We start from the raw sequence: 21560 nt of genomic DNA on the forward strand, positions 1-21560 counted from the left end.
GATAAGACCTCTCCGCCATGTTTTTACAGATGACATTTCAGCATGGATTGGCCGACACGATCCAACTTTAATCTTTCAGTGCTGCCTGGACGTTTTAAGGGGCTGAAACGGGTTAATTTAGTCTGAGAGCGAACACAATGGCAGTCCAGGAAGTTATGACCCAGCATACACCAGACAATCCTCCACATTGGAGCTCAGTGCAGGCCAAAGAAAACAGATGTTCCCAAAAATGTTAAACAGAACCCACAGCCATCTGGCTCTCATCCAAGCTGCAGTTATTATTTTGTCTGTCTAAACCATCAAAATGTTGTATTTTTTGTAAATTGAGTATGTCATTAGTGCTGCTTTCCAGGAAATACACACTGTGCCCCAGCTCTAGGCCTGTAGCAAAGGTTTGAGGGTGACTCAGTGGGCTTTAAAAATCCAGATGTATCCGTTCATTAACATGTACAGCACACTGAAATAGACTAATGACGGCAAGTAGTGATTGTACAGCATTTAGGTAAATGTTCAAAATAAAATGAAACTCTGGAAATGTGTTGAATTTAGAAATGAAGAATCTGTGTTGATGTTGAGATGAAATCACACAGAAACTGGCTGGAGTTTTGCTGATCTCCCTTGAATGGGTGGATCCTCTCTGGGTACTCCGGCTTCCTCTCACCCTCCTAAAACATGTCAGGTTAACTGGCTGATCTAAAGTGATTTATAATTACACTGGATTCAGGTTTGTGATTTCACATTAGTGGCTAAATACAAAACCATTTTTTAGCATTTTATTTGTATAATTTTTCTTCCATTATAGTTATAGCTAGATTCCTGGTATGAATACAAAATCACATTATATTTTTCTCTTTTCTTTTCTTTAAATAAAGAACAATGTGTAAAAAATTAGACACATCAAAAAAAGGAGGCTGGATTAAATACATTTATATTTTTTTATATTTAGATAACTGTACAAATAATTATCTAAATGTATATTATGCTATTTGAATTACGAATGTGAACATGTTTAAAAATAAACATGTAAATAAGTGAACTAAACTAAAGTAAATTAAATTGAAGAGAAATAAAGTGAAATAAAGTAATTTAAATTGAACTGAACCAAAGTAAACCGAACTGAACTAAATTGGAGTGAACTGAACTGAACTGGAGTAAATTGAACTAAAGTAAACCGAACTGAACTGAACTAAAGTAGAGTGAACTGAACTGAACTCAAGTAAATTGAACTAAAGTAGAGTAAATTGAAGTGAACTGAACTAGAGTAAATTGAACTGAACTAAAGTAGAGCGAACTGAACTGTAGTAAATTGAACTAAAGCAGAGTGAAATGAACTGAACTTAACTAGAGTAAATTGAACTAAAGTAAACCGAACTGAACTAAATTGGAGTGAACTAAACTGAACTGGAGTAAATTGAACTAAAGTAAACCGAACTGAACTGAACTAAAGTAGAGTGAACTGAACTGAACTCAAGTAAATTGAACTAAAGTAAACCGAACTGAGTAAAGTAAATAAAAGTGAACTAAATATTGACGTTGGTGGATAATTTGCTACATGACGACTTGTAGCTTTCTTGGTGACAGAAGCGTAAAAGAAAATATTCTTTATAATATTCTTAATAATTCTGATAATCTGTTTAATTGTTGATTTTAATCTGGATCATCTCTCGTAGACTGTGAGCACCCTGGTGATCAGAGAGGCTCGCGTGTCTGGACTTTACCTCTGCCAGGCCCAGAACAAACTCGGCACTTTCCACATGACCCTCCCATTCTACGTTAATGGTAAGTGTCGCTCAAAAAAATCGATCAGAAATAGTTTCTGATTGCAAAGCGCTGGATTATTTCAAATGAACTGCAGTGCTCGCTTTAATGAACTGCAAGAGCGGGAAAGGAATGCACAGATTGTGTTGTGCAATAAAGAGACCAGAGGGGGGCATTAATTGAAAACATCTTCCACTGTAGCTGAACGGCCCGAAAGGGGGAAGAGAGGCGAACGTGTCCAGAGCCATATGGGGCGCTGTAACGGCACGCGTTTAAAAACAACTATGAATAACTGCATTCCTGCTCCGGTGCCAGCAGGTCATTCCTCTTTCTCTCTCAGCCTGTGTGCACAAGTGTGAGTTCGCTTTTTATGTGCATCTGAGTTTTTCCAAATGTTCTCCAAAAGGTTGTCTGTTGAGACGGTTATGTAACAACAGCAGGGATGAGGTGTTGTAATAAAGCAAAACACTTTTTTGTTTTTTTAATCAAAATTGAGCAAATCACTTCTCCTTATGAGCAGAAAAACCTTTTAAAAATGTAATAACCTGCGGGGTTATTCGATTCCCAGGAGGCACCCGGCTCTCCTCCTGAGGTGAGGAAGATGGAGAAAGAAAAAAAAAGAGAAGAGGACAATTGTACTAACATCTGTCTTCAGAGAACAGAGAATGCTTTCCAACAAAACTGAATATACAAGCACAGTCTGGTTCCCATGGGTCACATAGTCAGTCTCGCTCCAGTTGGAGTGCAGAAGTGTCGTCAGCCACGCTTTTCACCAACATGCTTCCAATTAATGATGATTAAACAGGAAACAACTTCAGATTTGACATTCCTTCTCTTCTGACAAGCGGTTTATGGTTTAAAGAGCACTACTAGTGCATAATACGGCTGACGGCTGAACACCTTTGTAGCTGGGGAAGATTTATGAAGATGATGCAAAGTTTTCTTCTGTTTAGATGAACCGGAGGAAATCACCATTGAACCTCAAGCAGCCATAGAGGGAGACGACGTCACCCTGACCTGTAGGGCGACCCGTTACCTCTACACAGGCCTGCGGTGGCTGGACTCCAGGAATAAAACTATCACCACCGACGTATCCAACCTGCGGGTGGACCCATACTCCATTTCCATATCTCTCAATGTGCGCAATGTGTCCGAAAACAGCACCGCAGGGCACCAGTGTCACGCATACAAGCTGCAGAAACCCAAAAAGTCCAAAGTCAAGATGGTCGCCTTGGAGTTGAAAGGTAAGAAACGACATTTCCATCCTGTCTGAATCTTATGTCAAATAAAGTCCCACAAGACAGGATCTTAATTTGAATTAAAATAGTTAATGTGTCAATAATTAAGTAAACATACATGAAATGTACTATTTAATGTTTAAATCATATTTATATTTATTTTATGGCCAAGAGATAATTTAAACTTTCACTACAGTTTGTTAGGTAAACTTTAACATCTGATTGATCGACCTGAACAGCATGTCAGCTTTAGTCCAATCGTATTTCAAGAGCAGTAGTAGCCCCGCCCACTACTTCTGAGTATGTATAACATTAATTCAGTAACAGGACAGTGTAATAATTAAATAGTGGAATTGGTGCACATGGGTTTTGTGAATGAAATAAACATTTATTTATGCATTATTCTCAAACTGTAAATTGCTTTTCACTATTTGTGTGAAACTTTATATCTGCTGCTCCAAATGTCCCTTTTGCTGGGCTCCAAAAAAGACTGTTTCTATTTCTAAATGAGTTTATTTTAATTGACTATTGACACATTTAACCTCTCAAGGACAAACTAATCTAGTCCAATAATTTTGGCACTTTTGGACTTCCATACTGTTGCTTCCTCCAGCACAGGTTGTTGGAATGTTTTCTCTAAATTAATTGCAGCTCTGATTCAATTTTCTGCTCATTTTGATGCAGAGCGGAAGCGGCCATTGCTCAGCCAGAATCTGACCAATCAGGACGTGAACAGCAGCAGCACCCTGGTCTTGGGTTGCTTTGCTTCGGGGGTTCCTCGTCCGCTGATCCGGTGGTACAAAAATGGTGTGGAAGTGGAAGAGAGTCCAGGTATTTTTCAGAATAACGCCACATAACATGATATGATGCTAACTTTATTTAATTTTTCATCTATAAAGCATCAATGTATGCAAACTTTGTTGGTAGTGTTATTTGTGAGATGCAGAAATCATATCATTTGCACATCCTGAGTGTAGGGAATCCTGCTTTTCATATTAAAATACCACAATCAGCTCAAAGCTTTGTGTTGCAGGGGTATCGCTGGGAGAAAACGGCACCCTCATCATCGAAAGGGTGAAGAAAGACGACGAGGGCCGGTACGAGTGTGTGGCCCAAAACGCTGAGGGATTCGCCAAAACGAGCGCCGTCGTCACTGTGTTGGGTGAGTCCGTCTCTCTGCAGAGAGAGAGGAGAAAAACATCAGCTCAGTAGATCAGATCAAACAGACCAATTAGTCCAAGCAGCAAGGCTGGAGCTTTTTTCTTTTCTTTTTTTTATCTGCACATCCCAGGGTATCAAAGAGGCCGTTCTGGCCTCCTGTTTTCTTTTCATCACTGCAAATAGCTTTGGCCTGACTTTAGTGAGGAAAAATGGCCCCTGACGGAAAACTGGCAGCTGCCAGGAATGCCAAGTGAATTCCTTCATGGGTTTTATGATCAAGGTTTCGCCTGTGAGTGTTTCTCCAGAGAACATAACCTCTGTGGAGTGTTAAGAGTGTCACTAATGACTCTTAAAGGCTGCACTGTGTTTTACAATACGGCGTAAATTTTGATCAGCAAGAAATCCACAGAGTGGATGAGTTTAAATATCTGGGTGTCATTCTGGATTCTCATCTTAACTTTGAGGAGTTTAAGAGCAGCCTAAACTGTTTTTATGTTATAAGATCATTTTCATGTGAAAAAAATGTACGTTTTTTAAAATTTACTTTTAAATGTCATGGAGTTAGTGAGCAGAATGATTTGCAGAAAGGAGCTGTAACTAGAGATGAAGTTAACGGAGATAAAACATACAGCTCTGGGAAAAATTAAGAGACCATTTAAAATGATCAGTTTCTCTGATTTTACTCTTTACAGGAATATATTTGAATAAAATGAACATTGTTCTTTTATTCTAATAACTACTGACAACATGTCTCTGAAAATCCAAACAAAAATTTAGTATTTATTTGCAGAAAATGAGAAATGGTCAAAATAATGAAAAAGATGCAGTTCTTCCAGGTCTGAAATAATGCAAAGACAACAAGTTCATATTCATTTAGAAACAACAATATCAATGTTTTAACTCAGGAAGAGTTCAGAAATCAGTATTTGGTGGAATAACCAGGATGTCCTCAATGGGGTTCAGTGCAGTGACTCTTCATTTTTTCCAGAGATGTAATTTGGTGGAGATTCCTTCTCATTCAGAGATCCTCATATCTGGAAAAGATATAAAAATTGTAACAGATCTAAGAGTCTTTAATTTCCAGGTGAAAAGACGGCTGAAGCTAAAACAAAATTTATTTCCTCAAACACTGACGTACCAACCTACTCTGCTGTGGATAAGTGGCTTTCTCTGATACGTGTTTTCATATTTTTCTTGTTGTCTAACTAAGGCCTGGGTTTGCAAATTAGCCTGTAGCTGGAAAACATTTCTACAAAACTGAACTGCAAACAGAACAAACATAGAGAAGAGACTCCAGTTAACAATTAATCGATTACTAAATTAGTTGATTGTTACTTCAATTATAGACTCATCACAGTTAATCTGATTGATCGTTTCAGCATTAGTGATCAGCAGGGACAAGGAATAAAGTAGAGGAGCTAAAAACAAAGCAAAATACTCAAGACATGAGAATCTGATCGAAACATGCAGCCAGATCTACAATGGAAAGGTCTACATCAAAGCATTTCTGTCTGCTAGAATGGCCCAGTCAAAGTTCAGACATAAATTCTGTTAAGAATCTGTCTTAAAGCTGCAATTTGTAACTTTTACATAAAGATATGTTTTATGTAAATCTGTTAAAACTGTCCCTATGTTGTGATAGTGTCATAATCCTTCACCACCTCCCTGAGCTACTTGTCCTGTCTCAAGAAATGCACAGCTTCCGGTCCAAAACAACCTGTCAGAGCCAGGAGGAGGGTCTTAGCGCTGTCAATCAATGTTGTGAACGTGCTGCTAAATATGCTGAAGATGGAGAAACAACTCACCATTACAGAAAAATCACTTATCTACCATTATTGATGCTCATGCTAACGCTGCTGAAGCATGATTGACAGCGCTAAGACCCGCCTCCTGGCTCTGATTGGCTGTTTCTAGTTAGCACTGGTAGAAAACACACGACCTTGATTTTTTTTTTCTCAGTTTGTCTCGTATTATACTGTCACATTATAGTCACAGTTTCAACAAATATGTAAAAAATATTTTTTCTTATAGAAGTTACTGCAGTTTTAAGATTTTAAAATGGATCCCATTCATCCAATTTTGTAAAGATTGTCTTTAAACATTTCAGTCCATAGATGAGCATCCTATTTCACAATTATATGCTACTTTGTCCCAGATAAATACATCCCATTACGTAGCTGCATCGTGACCAAAATGTGGAAAAGAGTAATTTTGCACAACACTGCAACTGATTAAGGAGTTCAGTCTTTCTTTAATCAAGATTTATAGTTGTTGTTTCTGTGTGAATGTTAGTCGGAGACTGGAAAATGAATGGTTAGTGATTGCACGAATTACTTCAAAAACAACGTTTGAAGGAAAAATCCCTGGAAGAAATGCGGTGTGTTTGTTCCAGGCAAAAATGTGATTCCACCTCCTTTTTTTTCTGTGCATCCACAGGAAAATGTCAAGGAAATTAGCAAGTAAACAAAACAGAGAAAAAATGTCGTGACATAAAAGCCTTGGTGACTTCAGGCAACAACAGCGATTTTTATTTGTAAATTTGCAACAGACGGTTTAGGTTTCGATGGTAAATTCCCCAAATCCTTCCTGTTAACAATCGAATTGAAAAGCGTGCACCGATTTCACGGCCGACCGTCCAGGCAGCTGACGACAGCTCTTCTCTTTCCAGGAGATGAAAGCAAGTCAAACGTTGAGGTCATAATTTTGGTGTGCACCGGAGCTGCTGCCACGTTCCTCTGGATTATGCTCATCCTGTTCATCCGAAAGCTGAGGAAGGTAAGAGCGGTGCAGCTTTAATTCTGTGGAGGTGGATTCTTCCTCTAAATGGAAACCAGTTTGGTTCACAGAAATTACTAACCCATGCTGGTTGTGACGCAGTTTAACACTGAATGATAGATTTAGCTGGATTTCTAAATGTTTGGGTTCAGCTGAGTCATGTGGAAACGATACATCTCAGCCTTTTTTTCTGTCTCATCACTCAAAATGAAACCTAAGATGAAAGAAACTATTAACTAAGAACTTATTTAAGTGCTGAGCAGAGCACTAAACAGAAATAAAACTAAAGTAATTGTGCCTAAAGAGGAACAATTAATATTCAACATGCATCATCAGCAGTTATAGTTACACTGTAAAATGTCTGAGTTGTGTCATTTGGTTGTGTCTTCTGTCTTCTGCTCTTCAAGTCAAATAAATTTTGCCAGTTTTAGATTTTGGACCTAAATGTGAGTTTGTGAAAGATCAACTTACAGTAGCGAGTTGGGTTAACGTTTTATTAGAGTTGAATAAACTAGAGTTTTTAGGTTATCACTTAAAAAACTGAAAGAAGAAAAATACAGGAGTGGGAACTATTTCCCAGAATGCTTAGCGGCATGTTTTTGTCTCCTGAGATGGAAGTGCGTTACATTGATCTGACTCTTGTGTTTTATTAAGGAAAATGTTTATTTTAAAGCGGATAATGTTCTGTTCACACTAAATGTTTTTGAAATGTTTTTAATGTTTAATAAAATTTATTATCAGATCAGAAATTTTTGTTCCTGCAATTTGAAACAATAATTTAAATTATTCAAAGGTAAAATAAGTAGTTAATTTAAAGTGAAGTGTTTTCTTGCTCAAATGTTTTATTCAACTAAACTAGATGATAACAAAAATAATTGTTCTGACTCTTCTGTTTCCTGTACAGCAGCCAGCACACTATAAGATGGGTCCGTCTATCATCATCGATCCTGATGAGTATCCTCTCGATGAGCAACACAATCTGCTTCAGTATGACAGCAGCAAATGGGAGTTTCCTCGTGACCGCCTGCGTCTCGGTGAGCTGCAGTAACAAAAAATTTATACTCAGAAAATTCAATATTTCAACAAACAAATTACCTTAACACAGTCTCGGATTTGTTTTTGCATCGTAATGGATACATAATGCATTTATGGTCATGAATTTATCATTTTTCCCAACCAATAGAATACTAATTATGTGTCACTGATCCATAAAATATGCTAAAATAAACTTCAAAAGGTTTTTCAGTTCTGAACATGATTGAAAGCAACAGGCTTATAAGTTGTATTAAGAACGTTTATACTATTAGGGCCATTAAAGTCACTAATAGGACAATTGGGACATGTGAGTCACTGCAATGTTTAACATTGGGTCAGTTTTTGCTTGACAATCTAAATACGTCTAACGGTGCGATGTGAGATCCCAAGGTGTGAATAACCCAAACACTGAGCTGAGCAGAGGGTAGAGCTGTGACTCACTCGTCCTAATCGCCTTAACAGCCCAATTAGTGTCATGACTGCAACTCATAATCCTTTTTCTGGTAACCACGTTTAAAACTAAAGACGTCTTTTGGATGAAAAGTGAAAAATCCTAAAGAAACATTAGAAGTCGTCCAGTCCGCCTCTGCTTTATTGCTTAAGAGTCTCAGTTTTCCAGTAGAGCAGGGGTCTCAAACTCCAGTCCTGGAGGGTCGCTGTCCTGCAACTTTTAGATGTGCCTCTGCTGCAGCACACCTGGATAGAATAATTAGGTCATTAAGACTCTGGAGAATTTGATCGACACAAGAAGGAGGTAATTAAGCCATTTCATTCCTGTGTTTTGTACCTGTGGCACATCTAAAAACTGCAGGACAGCGACCCTTGAGGACTGGAGTTTGACACCTGAGGGTAAGAAGGCAAGAACAGGATATCAGTTTGGAGGCTTTTTGAAAACAGTGCCAACTTTTTTAAGAGGCAGAAGTCTCAAAAATCACCTGTCATTTGCCAATTCTTAGCCTTTAACTGCATGTGCATGCAATGGCTCTTAAATATTTCCACAGCTTTGTTGAAAGATTCGATTTTTTTCACATTGCATGTTTACAGATGTGCATACTTAACACAGCCAAGTTATTTATCAACAAAAAAATAACCGTTACACACACACAAAGTTTCGTTCTTTTACCTCTAACAGATTTATTTGTTTGAGATGATCTGTCAGGAAGAAACATTATGAAGGGGGAAGAGGTAATTGTAGAAGCCGTTCATCGTGAGTGCCATTAAGATAGATGGCAGAGGTGTCGCATCGCTCTGCAGCTGCACAGTTGAGTCATCACTTAACACTGACCTGCACTGTCAGCCCGGCTTAAGTGCACCATAAATTAATCTCTAAACACTAGAGATTAAAGCCCCCGTATGTTTTCTGCAACCTTAACTTTTGTTTCTCTTTGTATGCTTGGTTATTTATCCCCAGGGAGTCTGATTTAAACCGTCTTCTGACATATTTGATTTCCTTATCAGGTAAAACTCTCGGCCACGGAGCTTTTGGAAAGGTCGTCGAGGCATCTGCTTTTGGGATTGACAAGCTCTCAACATGCAAGACTGTTGCAGTAAAAATGCTTAAAGGTAGGAATAAAACAGATTCAAAACAAGCTTTGAATAAAGAGAAAACTTGGAAAACATCAGTTCCTTGGGTTAAGTGAGCAACCAAATGAATTTCTCTCCTCAAAAAACATGTGCAAATGGTGTTTGTGAAAATTAATAGTTCAAAGCAAAGAATTAGAGATGTGTTTGTTGCAGAGGGAGGCGGAGCTAAAGGCTAAGACCTCTAACCTTGCAGCTAATGTAGGGCTTGAGTAAGAGTCCTTCACATCTGCAGGTGAAGAAAAGTTCAAAAGTGCAACAAATGAGAGCAAAACTACCAACAAATCTTCAAACTTTTTTATTCTATTCTTCGGAAACTTGTCCCTGGTTTAGTTGTGGTTTAAAGTATTATGAAGGTTCTTTACTTTTTCAAATATTTCCAGTGAATTACCCTAACCCTAACCCTAACCTAAGTTAAAAGGCATAAAACAGGCGACTAAATAATTTTTTTTTTCCAGTTTTATTACTTAAGAATTAACCAATTGACCAGAAAGTGAAAATGAAACATGAACATTACGGCTCTCAGCTGCACTTATTGTCTGCTGTCTTATCTTTGTGAATCATGTCTGGGGATAAATCACAGACTCTGAGAGGAAAAGTGGACGCAGGTCAGATTTAATGGAAAGCAGCAGCTTTGTGACTTCAGACTGCATGGCTGCTTTCCTCTCATAAATCTGATGTTGGCCAAAGCAGCAGGCTAAAAGTCTTGATTTGTATATTTCAAGACATTGTTATTGTTTAAATTTACCGCAATCAGATATGTAATCTAAGCACACATGTTTATCTTATTTCTGTCTGGATTTATTTGTTTGAGTTGTGATTAGATCCATTAAGAGCTGCTTTATAAATCCTGTAAGAATGTATCCTTTATTTATCTTTGTTTTTTATCCAGTTTTGTCTCCATACTTGCAAATTGCAAACATCTCAATTTCAGACTGTAAAAAATCCATGGAACTACAGACAAATTTCATCTTCAAGCTCTCAAGCATTCAGAAACTTTGGTTTTAATCTTCATAAAGACACAGATTAAAGTAAACAAGCTGAAAACAGAAAGGGAAAAACAATGTTGGTAAAATTTTGATAAATGAAGATTGAAAATTGTAACTTACAAACATAAATCTGTTAAATTGTACTTAAAAACTTGGAAAATCATAACATTATTATAGTTAAAGTGGTAGGGAAAATTGTTAAAAGTACAATATAAAAACAAATATATATATATATATATATATATATATATATATATATATATATATATATATATATATATATATATATATATATATATATATATATATATATATATATATATATATATATATATACATACCGTGGAGGCTGCCTGTTTCTCTTCTAAAAAATATACATTTTTAGGAAGGTTTTCAGAAATCCATCAAGGTTAAAAACACCGGTGTAATGATATTTACTGAAGTTGTCTGTTTTTGCAGATGGCGCTACATCGAATGAGCGTAAAGCTCTGATGTCAGAGTTAAAGATCCTGATCCACATCGGCAACCACCTGAATGTGGTCAACCTGCTGGGAGCCTGCACCAAGCCTGGAGGTGAGCTTTACACTGCAAAAACACTAAATGTTACCAAGTCATCTGGTCCAGTTTCTAGTGTAAATATCTCAGTACACTTGAAATAAGACAAACTAACTTAAAAGTAACTTTTCAGCAAGAAATAGGAGTTGGTTTGAAACAAATAATTCCTTAAATAATTAAATGTACTGATTCCACTTGCAGATTATTTCACTTTTAACAAGGGAAAGATGTTTTATTATAAGTCAAATAATTTGCCTGTGGGTTTAATATTTTTTCATAAACATTAAGAAATGATTGACTCTAAACAAGCTCCTATTTCTTGCTGAAAAGTTACTGTTGAGTTAGTTTTTCCTTATTTAAAGTGTGCTGACATGCAGTAGAAACCAGACTACAGATACTTGGTAAGATTCTCTTTTCTTGCCATCCAGAGGGTGTCTAGAGATGAGCAGACCTGCAACCAAGTCATGATCAGGTTGTAGATTAAAAATATCAATATTAATAATCACATGAACTGTGTTTAACAGGACGTTTGATGATGATTGTGGAGTTCTGCAAATACGGCAACTTGTCCAACTACCTGAGAAGCAAAAGAGACGACTTTCTTGTCTACAAGGTGAGTTTACTTCTTTCTCTTCCTGCTCTGCAAAAACACAAAATCTTACAGGACATTTTCCCAGGTTTTAAGTTAAAATGTTTTGCTCCACTGACTGGCAGATTATTTTACTCATAGTAGATACGTTTTAAGGAGTTTTTGACTTAAAGCAACCTACTATTTCTTGCTGAAAGTTAGTTTTGTCTTATTTTATGTGTACTAAGAGATTTACACTAGAAAGTAAACCGAAGTTATTCAGTATGATTTTTGGGTAGGACAATATTTTCTCCAGGGAATCCTTTTCATCCAAGAAACAGAAATAAAATAATTTTAAGGACTTCAACATATTTTTACTCAAATAAGAGTAAAAAGGTATTTGGTAAATAAGTCAACTCAAGTACTGATCAAATTATCAGAACTTAGAAATTACATAATCAGATAACATAGAGTTAAATGGACATTTTGGTATTTTAAGGACCAAAAATACAATAATTTATATGAATAACGTAAAATAAACACAAAAAGGCAAATTAAATTTTTCCAAATTGTTTTTTTTCTTTCAATAAAAAACTGATTAAACTTTAACAGAAACTGCAGGTGTGTGTCTGGTGAATTTTTGATTAAAACATGTTTGTTTTTCATTCAGTGGGCAGAAAATCCAGAAATTGTATTAAATGAGAATGAAAATACTTCATAATAAAATTACTATAAAGTAAAAAATACTCCTAAAAGTATTTTTTTTTCAAAAGTTACTAAAGTAAATGTAACCAGTTACTATCCCAAAAAGTTACTTATAAGGTAGTTTGGTCTTATTTCAAGTGTAGTAAGATTTTTGTGCACTAGAAACCAGAAATACGTTGTGAGATTTTGTGCTTTTGCAGTGTGATCTTCTGATCTAAACATTAATCAGCCTGTCAGCTGCAGTGTTTAACTCTGTGGCTCGTCTTGATGCGTCAGCGTCAGGGCGGTAAGGTGCTGTCGGCGGGATCGGGCTGCGAGCTGAGCGAGCTGATGAAGCGCCGCCTGGAGAGCGTGGCCAGCACCGGAAGCTCGGCCAGCTCCGGCTTTAACGAAGATAAGAGCTACTGCGACTCGGAGGAAGAGGAAGAAGGTAAAAAGGCCAAGCCCGTTTCTGGAACGAGAGCTCCCCGCAGATTGTTTTCAGGTCTGATGGGACGTTTCCTCCCCCTGTCCGGCAGTACAATCGCTGCAGCGGGAGCCGCTGTCACCCCACTGAGTCTGGGGAGGCGTCTGTTTGTTTCCTGTCGGGCTCAGCATGCCGGCCTTTTTATTTCCGAAGTGTTATTTCAGATCTGATTAGCTGTTTACTCAGGTGGAGAGGTGGAAGGACTCCTGAGAAGCTGCTCAGCAGATGAGGCTCATTACCACACGTTTCACCTGACATCTTGTTAAAAAACACAAAAGAAGCAGTTTTGATCTCTCATCTGTTACGGATGTTTTAAAGAGGAGGAAACAGGACATCACTTTAAGTTGACTTGTTGTCTTTACGTTTGTTCCTCCCACGGGAAGTTTTATCTTGTCTGATTTATCTGGCAGGTGTACGAGGCTGACCACACCGAATGCTTTGAAAAGCAGCCCTAGATGAGGAGATTTAGCTGCTTTGGATGTTTGAAAAATCACCCTAGAGGGAAAAACACTTTATGCTTTTCATTTCACAGAACCGGAAGATTTATACAAGAGAGTTCTGACGCTGGAGGATCTGATCTGCTACAGTTTTCAAGTTGCAAAAGGCATGGAGTTCTTGGCGTCACGCAAGGTATTCCCTTACTGCAGTCACTTGTGCACAAGCATAAACAATTTGAGAACCAATATAAAAATAAATATACTGTCACGTTAGATTTGTCTCATTTCAAGAAAGCTAAAATATCTGCACTGTAAACTAGACTAAAAATGCTTGGTATCAATGGGATCATAGATGGGTTTTGCACATTTTGCTCATTATTTTGGTCTTGATTGAAGAAATGTGAAAAACACATTTAGTCTCAGCCAAACACAGGAAGTGTTTTCTGACACAGATCCTGTTTCTAAGTTTCAGAAGCAGATTTAGGTGCATTAAGGTGCAGGAGGATAACCCAATAAATAGATGTTAGTCCTATTTAACATGACAATATGATGAAACTTTGTGTTCCCTCCAACATTTTTGTGAGCAGATTTTAATTTAAATGTTTTGACCTAATTTAATCAATTTGTGGTTGAATTGTGGTTGGAGGGGCCGCATAAAGTCTGTCCAGAGGCCGCAAGTGGCCCCCATGCCTCACGTTGAACACCCTTGGCCTACAGTGACCGTGCCATTGCTGCTCTGACCCACTTTCAGCTGCGTTTTCTGGATAATGTCTCCCCTGAGGTTTGAGAAGGATGCCAGGCTTGATCCCATTCATAGTTTTGGGGAGACCGGATGAAACTGATTAGAGAAAAATGCCATTGTTGTAAAACACCTTCAACAGAAGCAAAAACAAAAAATCCCGCTGCACCATTACTGATCTATTGACCATATGTCTATCCTGCCCTATTGTTTGCATGCCAGTTTGGGGAGCCTGACATGCTTGTGTTGTTTGAGTCTGAGTCGGTGTTTTCCTCTCTGTCATCAGTGCATTCATCGGGATTTGGCTGCTAGAAACATCTTACTGTCTGAGAACAACGTGGTGAAGATTTGTGACTTTGGGCTGGCCAGAGACATTTATAAGGACCCGGATTATGTGCGCAAAGGAGATGTAAGTTTATTTTTATTTCATTTATTTACACAGATGTCTCCATTTAACAGTTAGTTGCTGCAGAGTTGGCAAAGAAATGACATTTTGAGTTCTGCTAAATGATTTCAGGGTGAAAACTTAAATTTTTATGTGCAGTTCCTGTGTGGATTGATAAGTTTGATATACAAAATAGGAGAGAAACACGAACTTGTATCAATCATTGGTTACAGGCCCGGCTGCCGCTGAAGTGGATGGCTCCTGAAGCCATATTTGATAAGATCTACACAACCCAGAGTGACGTTTGGTCCTTCGGTGTCCTGATGTGGGAGATCTTCTCTTTAGGTGAGTGTCACCAACCCATAATGTTAAATTATGATTAATTACACTTTTAGGAAAGCTAAGTTTAATTTTACAAGCCACATCCAGGCCTGATTACTAAGATTTAAAAGATTAATCATGATTAAACCATCAACAAATTTTTTGGGCATTTTATATCAGTCAATATCAACAGTTATTAGGTTTTTTGACTTTAAATGTTTGATTTTCTGCCAGACTGGTGAAATAATCTTTTCCAGTTTTATCCGCAGTGTTCACTTCACGCGTTGTTTTCTTATTTTAAAGTAGTTATGAGGCACAGTGGCAAAAGCTTAAACTGCTACTGTGCAAGATACTCGGCAGATTGTTGCTAGGTAACCGCAAATTACTCAGCAAGTTGTTGCTAGGTAACCAAAAAGTGAGTGAGTTAGTTGATTCCACCAACTTTGCTTAGCTAGCTAAAGCCTTTCCTCTGCCTACATCTCCCAGAATGCTGTGCGCTTCTGGATCAGAGCTCAGTGAATATTCTATCAGATATATTATCTATTGATATTGATCACATGAATATCATGATATTTATTGTTATTGATTTATTGTCCAGCCCTAATTAATGGAGAACACAGCAAAAAAAAGGCTAATTGCTGAATGAACAATATATTCAAAGCAGTAATTAAGTTAAAACTGTACAAAGAAATATACATTCTTTCTTTAAAAAAGTATTTTCTGTAAATATGTTCTACTTAAAATGCCTGAAGGGACACCTTATTCAAATTACTGTAAAAAATAAAGATTAAAAACTATCCAAAAATACACTGTACTGATGTTAAACCAAATAGAAAGAGTTAAAGGACATTAAATCTCTTTTCTGCAGCGTCAGGCCACAGCAAACCGAGCTGATGTAAAAGTTCATCTCTGCAGCGATTCTGCGCCGCTGCGTGACTCCCAACACATTTCTATAACATGAATTAACATGAAATAATGTTTAGCAAAAAGTCACAGTGATGATTGCACGGATTTCATCACCCACCTCAGTTAAATTACAGGGGAAAGGACACAAGGCTGGTGTTTACTGGGGCTCAAAAAGCATAAATCAGGATAATAAGACTAAACAAAACTGCAATATAAAGCTCCAGCTTTAAAAATTCAATTATTTTAAACAAATCAGCTGTGACTCTGATTGAATTCACAGCTTAAGAGCCAAAAACTACAACTGTAGAGCAGAAAATAAAAAAGCTGATGGTTTTACAGAGAAAACTGTTTGTCCAAAGTGATAAAATTATAAATTATAACTAATATTTTTGTGTAGCAAGGTTTTGTTAGATTTCAGTAAGTGTAGGTTTAAGGTAACAACATCCAACATTATTTGTTTAATTTGGTCTTTTTTGCAGTGTTTTTTTTTTTTATTATGTTTCTCACCAACTTTCACCTAAATAAAAATTCTACTGGAGTTTTGATCCATGAAGCCAGTAAGTCCTGGAACAGAAATATGTTTTGGATCGCCTCAAAGATGACAAATTGGGGATTTGGACAAATAAAAATAAAATATAATGTTTCACTTTATGTTTTCTTACGGCATGGAAGAAGTCCTGCAGCTCTTTATTTCCCACATTATGGATAAAAAGTAAACAAGTTGAACTGAGGTTCCCTTTTGAGCCGGTTCAGTGATAAATCAGACGGATTTATGGTGGAGTCTGAATGAGAATAACAGCAACATTTTTTATTTTTTTACCAAATGTTAAAAGCAAACCGCAGTTACATCATGCAACTGTTTCTGATCACAAGTCTTTTGTCTAAAATTAGCTTTCAGCCATATCAGTAGTGAATCATGCATTTCTTTAAAACTCATGATTGCGTTTCTGTTTGATGTCGCTGCACATCATCATTTCAGCTGCACCATGAAAACATATTTCCCTTTTCTGTATCCCTATAAATTATTCCTTTTAAAGGAAAACAAATGCTGTAAGCTAAATGTAATGCAGACGTCCGTTTCTTTTCTTTTCGTCTCCCAAGGCGCGTCTCCGTATCCTGGGGTCCAGATTGACGAGGAATTCTGCTGCAGGCTGAAAGACGGGACTAGGATGAGAGCGCCAGATTACGCTTTTTCTGAAATGTGAGAATTTATGTTAACAATTCTTCAGAAAAAAAAACTGAAACTTTATGTTAAAAGAACACTGTTAGTCTTTAGGGGGCTTTTAAATAAGAGCTGTTATGATGAAGAATTAGGGCCAAGAAAATTAAAAAATAAAACTACGAGAATAAAGTCAGAATGTTACCAGAATAAAGTTGTAATATTATGAATTTATTCTCATATTATTACAACTTTATTGTCATATTTTCTCATATAATACTGTGACTTTTTTCTTGTCATATTATGCTTTTATTGTCGTAATGTTATTCTGTAATTTTCTTGTGACTTTATTCAGATATTGTTACTACTTTATTCTCGTACCATTTCCACTTTATTCTGGTAACACTAAGACTAAGCAGAAGTTGTTTCTGCTGGACATAAATATCTGTGGGGGAACACACTGTCCTCTTCTCTGGTGTTGCTGCTGTCAGTCAGCGATGGAGTGAGTGATTTTTCTTTTCCCCCTGCAGCCTCAGTGTGACGACTGTGTCTGCTTTTAATTTAAACCTCCATCAGATTGTAATACACTTTAGACAAATGATGTTTAATCAGAAGGTTCAGCTTTTCAAAGCATTTTTAGTAAAGAAAAAAACAAAAAACATTTATCAGCCACACTAAAGAGACAATGATTTGAATTGATCTGCAAAAAAAAACCCAGGTTGTAAGTTTCTGGACGGGTCAGGACTTCTGTAGTTTCCATCACCAGTTCGGAGTAAACAGCTCCACCAGATTAAATACTTTACATTCTTAAACCTAGAGGTCTGGCTTTAATTTAAAGTGTAGATAATCCAAGTAATAGGCCAAGAAGGATACACAGTGCTGCTGAAATCTACAAAATTCAGGTTTTGTTCAACTCAAACCAATTTGGAAATAGAGGAATGATTGAAAACACACGAGGCAACAAGGGGATGCCAGTTAATTTGTGCCTCTGCCGGCGGATATTCATCTGGAATGCAGCGATGTTCTGATGCATCGGAGAGGAATGCACCGGATGCTTTGCAAAGAGTGGGTGCACAATAAAAGGATGCTCATTTCCCATCAGATGAATTAAAAGCACAATCCTTCCTTTTCCAAAAAAACAACTCTGCATTCACAGTGATGTGGGGCTGTGCTATTTATTCTCATTAAGAAGCAGACAGGAAGGGTCTTGAATTGTGCTCTGATGCATTGTGTGCCTTTCCTGGTCAATAAAACAGTTCAGATCATGCAGGAAAGATGACAACTGAATGAGTGAACTTTGCGTTTAATAAGGGGAAAATGTAATAAACCAATAAGGTGAAGATGTGGTGCTTCCACACCACATTTAAGTGGAAACTGATTAACAGTTTTGGTGTTTTTTTTTTCCAAATAAAAATCTGCAAAGTGTGGCATGCATTTGTATTCACACTGGTATATTCTGAAATCCCTAAAAAAAACAATCCTGTGTCTAATTATCTTCATTACTCACATAATAGGAATACAGAGTCCATGTGTGTCTGATCAAATCTCAGAGTAAACACAGCTCTCATTGAGGTGAAACATGGTGGTGGCAGCATCATGCTCAGAGCTAAACAGAGGGAAATCCTTGAAGAAAACTTATTGAAGCTGCAGAAGAGTTCAGATTGAACTGGCTGTTTGTTGTAACAAACAGCCAGAGCAACAATGGCTTCCCTGCAAAAACACAAAATATTATTTATGCTTACTGTGGTTTCTAGTGCAAATATTATAACTTTAACGTAACTCTTCAGCAAGATATTGGAGTTTGTTTTAAGTAAATAATTCTTGAATATTGATGGAAAAAACTACTAGTTCCACTGACAGATTTTTTCATTTATAACATGGGGGGAAAAAATGGATTATACGTAGAATTAGCTGATAAGTTTTCATAATTTTTAAGGAATTGTTAAATCAAGCTACTTGGTGAATAGTTGCTTTTAAGTTTGTTTTGTCTTTTTTAAGTGTACTACAATATTTACCCTAAAAACTAGTCCAATATACTTTGTAAGATTTAGTTTTTTGGCAGTGTTACATCTAATGCATTCATGTTGCAGAACAGACCAGTCAAAGTTCAGACCTAAATCTATTTGAGAATCTGCAGGACGACATAAAATTGTTCTCAGATGCTTTCAATCTGGTCCACTTTACAATTACGAACTGCTTTTAGTGGATTAAATCTCAATAAAATACACTCATATTTGTGGTTGTAATTTAATTTAATAAAATATAAGAAAGGTCGAAGTTGAGGCACGCTCTGTTACAGATGTTTCCAATCCTCCACTAAATGGAGGAGATGCTGACAGCTTGTCACGAGGAGAACAGGGTGTATTAGTTTCTGTAGAAGAATGAAAAGACCACCAGGCCCTACGATTGTTCTCCATCTTCCTAAAAGAGTTAATTTTCACTGTACGTCAGTGGAAACACAGTCTGTGGGTCTGAGGCTTCAGCCGTTCAGCATCCTGAAAGCTTCTCCTTTCCTTACAGATACCAAACCATGCTGGACTGCTGGCAGGGAGAGCCACAGCAGCGGCCGACCTTCACTGAGCTGGTGGCGAGGCTGGGCGACCTGCTGCAGGCCAGCGTGCAACAGGTACAGCACACAAAACAAAACAAAATAAAGCTCTGCATAATACAGCTGGAGCTTCAGTTCATGGACGCACACTTAGTGGATTCACAGTTATAGTCAGAAAAAAGTATCACTGATTTGGCGGCACACATCCCGTAAAAGGAACCACATGCTGAACAATGTGATTACTGGAGAGATGCAAGACTGTGTGGTGTGGGCGCTGCTTAATGTCACAAACTGCAGACTTTGTGTGGCTGCAAAGATGTTAACCTGGAAGAAATTTAAAAACTAGAAAAGTCACTGCTCCTTGCAAAACCGTTGTGAGAATAATAATTTGTTGAGTGAATGCACCAGATGATGCTGAAAATATTTTATATGGAGCTCAATGAAGGAAGGGGTGACATCCCAACGCTCAGGGAGTGTTTTAAGAAAAAACGTAAAACCTACAGCAATGACGCTTATACTCCCTCAAAGCAGACGCATGTGGCTACGTTTTGGTGCATAAATAATTTCTCTAGAGTGAAAGATGTGCAAAGAGCAGCATTTTGTTTGTGAAAAAAACAAAAATCGTCAGTTACTAGAGTGCCACTCTGTCGGTTGAAGAATTCCGCCATTGGATTCCACTGAAAACTGAAAACGGGCAAAAACTTACATAAAACTTAAATCGTGATTTTAGAAAAACCGTAAGTGATATACGAAAGCTGAATCGCTTGAAGTTAGCCTAATGCCTTGTGACCTGTTTAAAAGTTGAATGGAGTTTCTAGGTTGACGTAGGCAGAAGTTGTAAGCTGCCAAAAAGCTCAGAGTTTTTACAGAATTTTGTGGAATTCTCATGAATTTCAATGAGGATGAAATTTTCAAGAGTTAAAATATTTTAAAAATTATAAAAGCTGCAATTACCAAAATACAGAACAAGAGTCTCCAGAACAAGCTGAACGTTTTGATATATAAACTGCTGAAATCAGTTGAAGTATGCAGAGAGTTCAGAACTGAAAAATTTACAAAAGACTAAATAATACAAAAAAAAACAACAAAAAATTTCAAGAAATGAGAATACTGAATGCATTTGGTTCACTCGTATATCAGTACAATAAATAAAACTGGGCCAAATTTATTTTCTTGTAAAATTCATCTTTCCTACGACACAAATTCATAACTTGCTTATGTTCATGTCAAGAATGTAGCCTTTGACATTCTTGACATTTTGCATCTATTAAACTCAATGCTTTTGGCCATTTTTGAGGGAATTTTGCAGGAATCTGTTGAATTTGGGTGAATTTTGTGGATTTGCGAAAAGCTGGAAGGACTTATTGATGACATCTGGAGTCTAGAGGGCCACATAAAAAGCTTTGGCTGGTCAGATTTGGTCCCTGGATTTTGAGATTGACTTATTTATTTTAATCCAACTGAGAATCTGTGGCAAAAGTGGAAACATGGTGCCTTCATGTCCATAATTCCACTTTACAATTATTTACCACTCTGTGTTAGCCTGTCAAATAAAACCTGAATAACAGATATATTAATCAAGACACTGTGAAGATAAAGGGATTTAATTTCTCTCACAACATGGCCTCAAAATAGGATAAAGTGCAGTGATGAACTGCGCTGCTTAAACTTCATATTAAACGGTTTTGGATTTATTAAGCATGACCCTGGTTTCTTTGGCCTGTCGCCACCAACCTTGAATGTTTTTGTTTGCACAGCGCACACAGCACCAGACATAAATCTTCCTCTTGTGTTGATTTAGGAGGGGAAACACTACATACCCATCAACACAGCCCTGTTGGCGAAGGTGGGAGAGCAGATTGAGGAGACGGAGGAGACGTCCACACGACCCGTCTCCCACCGGGACTCGGGGGGCAACTGGTGAGAGTCTGGATCGCTCTTCATCGGCTAGCTTACATAAACAAACTCATTGCACTTTATACACCTTCCCTTACTGAATTATTTGACATTCTACTTTAAAAATTTCACCAAACTTTCCCCTCAATTTGGAAAAAAAATTACTGATTTTTATGCTCTGCAGATTTCTTCTGTATCTTAAAATATTGGTGTTGACGTTTACGGCTCCCTTTACGGATCATATGTGACACTTTGGCCTCCTGTAACTTGTTTTATCTTTACGTTTGCCTTGCATTTTGCTTCTAATTAAATTCCAGTTCTGTATGTGTCGAGTTGCA

At 37.3% G+C, this 21560-nt stretch overlaps 1 protein-coding gene across 2 annotated transcripts in view; it reads left to right on the forward strand.

The window, feature by feature from the left end:
* kdrl (kinase insert domain receptor like) overlaps positions 1 to 21560 on the forward strand; it is a 56264-nt gene that overhangs the window by 27097 nt on the left and 7607 nt on the right. Inside the window, exons 12-27 of one of the 2 annotated variants that reach the window (XM_044127338.1) lie at positions 1671 to 1779; positions 2712 to 3002; positions 3681 to 3827; positions 4030 to 4158; positions 6826 to 6932; positions 7837 to 7966; positions 9426 to 9530; positions 10997 to 11110; positions 11617 to 11705; positions 12642 to 12795; positions 13364 to 13461; positions 14294 to 14416; positions 14626 to 14737; positions 16721 to 16820; positions 19299 to 19404; positions 21128 to 21246. In XM_044127338.1, coding sequence (XP_043983273.1) covers positions 1671 to 1779; positions 2712 to 3002; positions 3681 to 3827; positions 4030 to 4158; positions 6826 to 6932; positions 7837 to 7966; positions 9426 to 9530; positions 10997 to 11110; positions 11617 to 11705; positions 12642 to 12795; positions 13364 to 13461; positions 14294 to 14416; positions 14626 to 14737; positions 16721 to 16820; positions 19299 to 19404; positions 21128 to 21246 — 2033 coding nt within the window. The remainder of the gene's footprint in view (positions 1 to 1670; positions 1780 to 2711; positions 3003 to 3680; positions 3828 to 4029; positions 4159 to 6825; positions 6933 to 7836; positions 7967 to 9425; positions 9531 to 10996; positions 11111 to 11616; positions 11706 to 12641; positions 12796 to 13363; positions 13462 to 14293; positions 14417 to 14625; positions 14738 to 16720; positions 16821 to 19298; positions 19405 to 21127; positions 21247 to 21560) is intronic. The other variant, XM_044127339.1, reaches the window with a different exon arrangement.

Source organism: Gambusia affinis, linkage group LG09 (assembly GCF_019740435.1).
Source record: "Gambusia affinis linkage group LG09, SWU_Gaff_1.0, whole genome shotgun sequence".
Lineage (NCBI taxonomy): Eukaryota > Metazoa > Chordata > Actinopteri > Cyprinodontiformes > Poeciliidae > Gambusia > Gambusia affinis.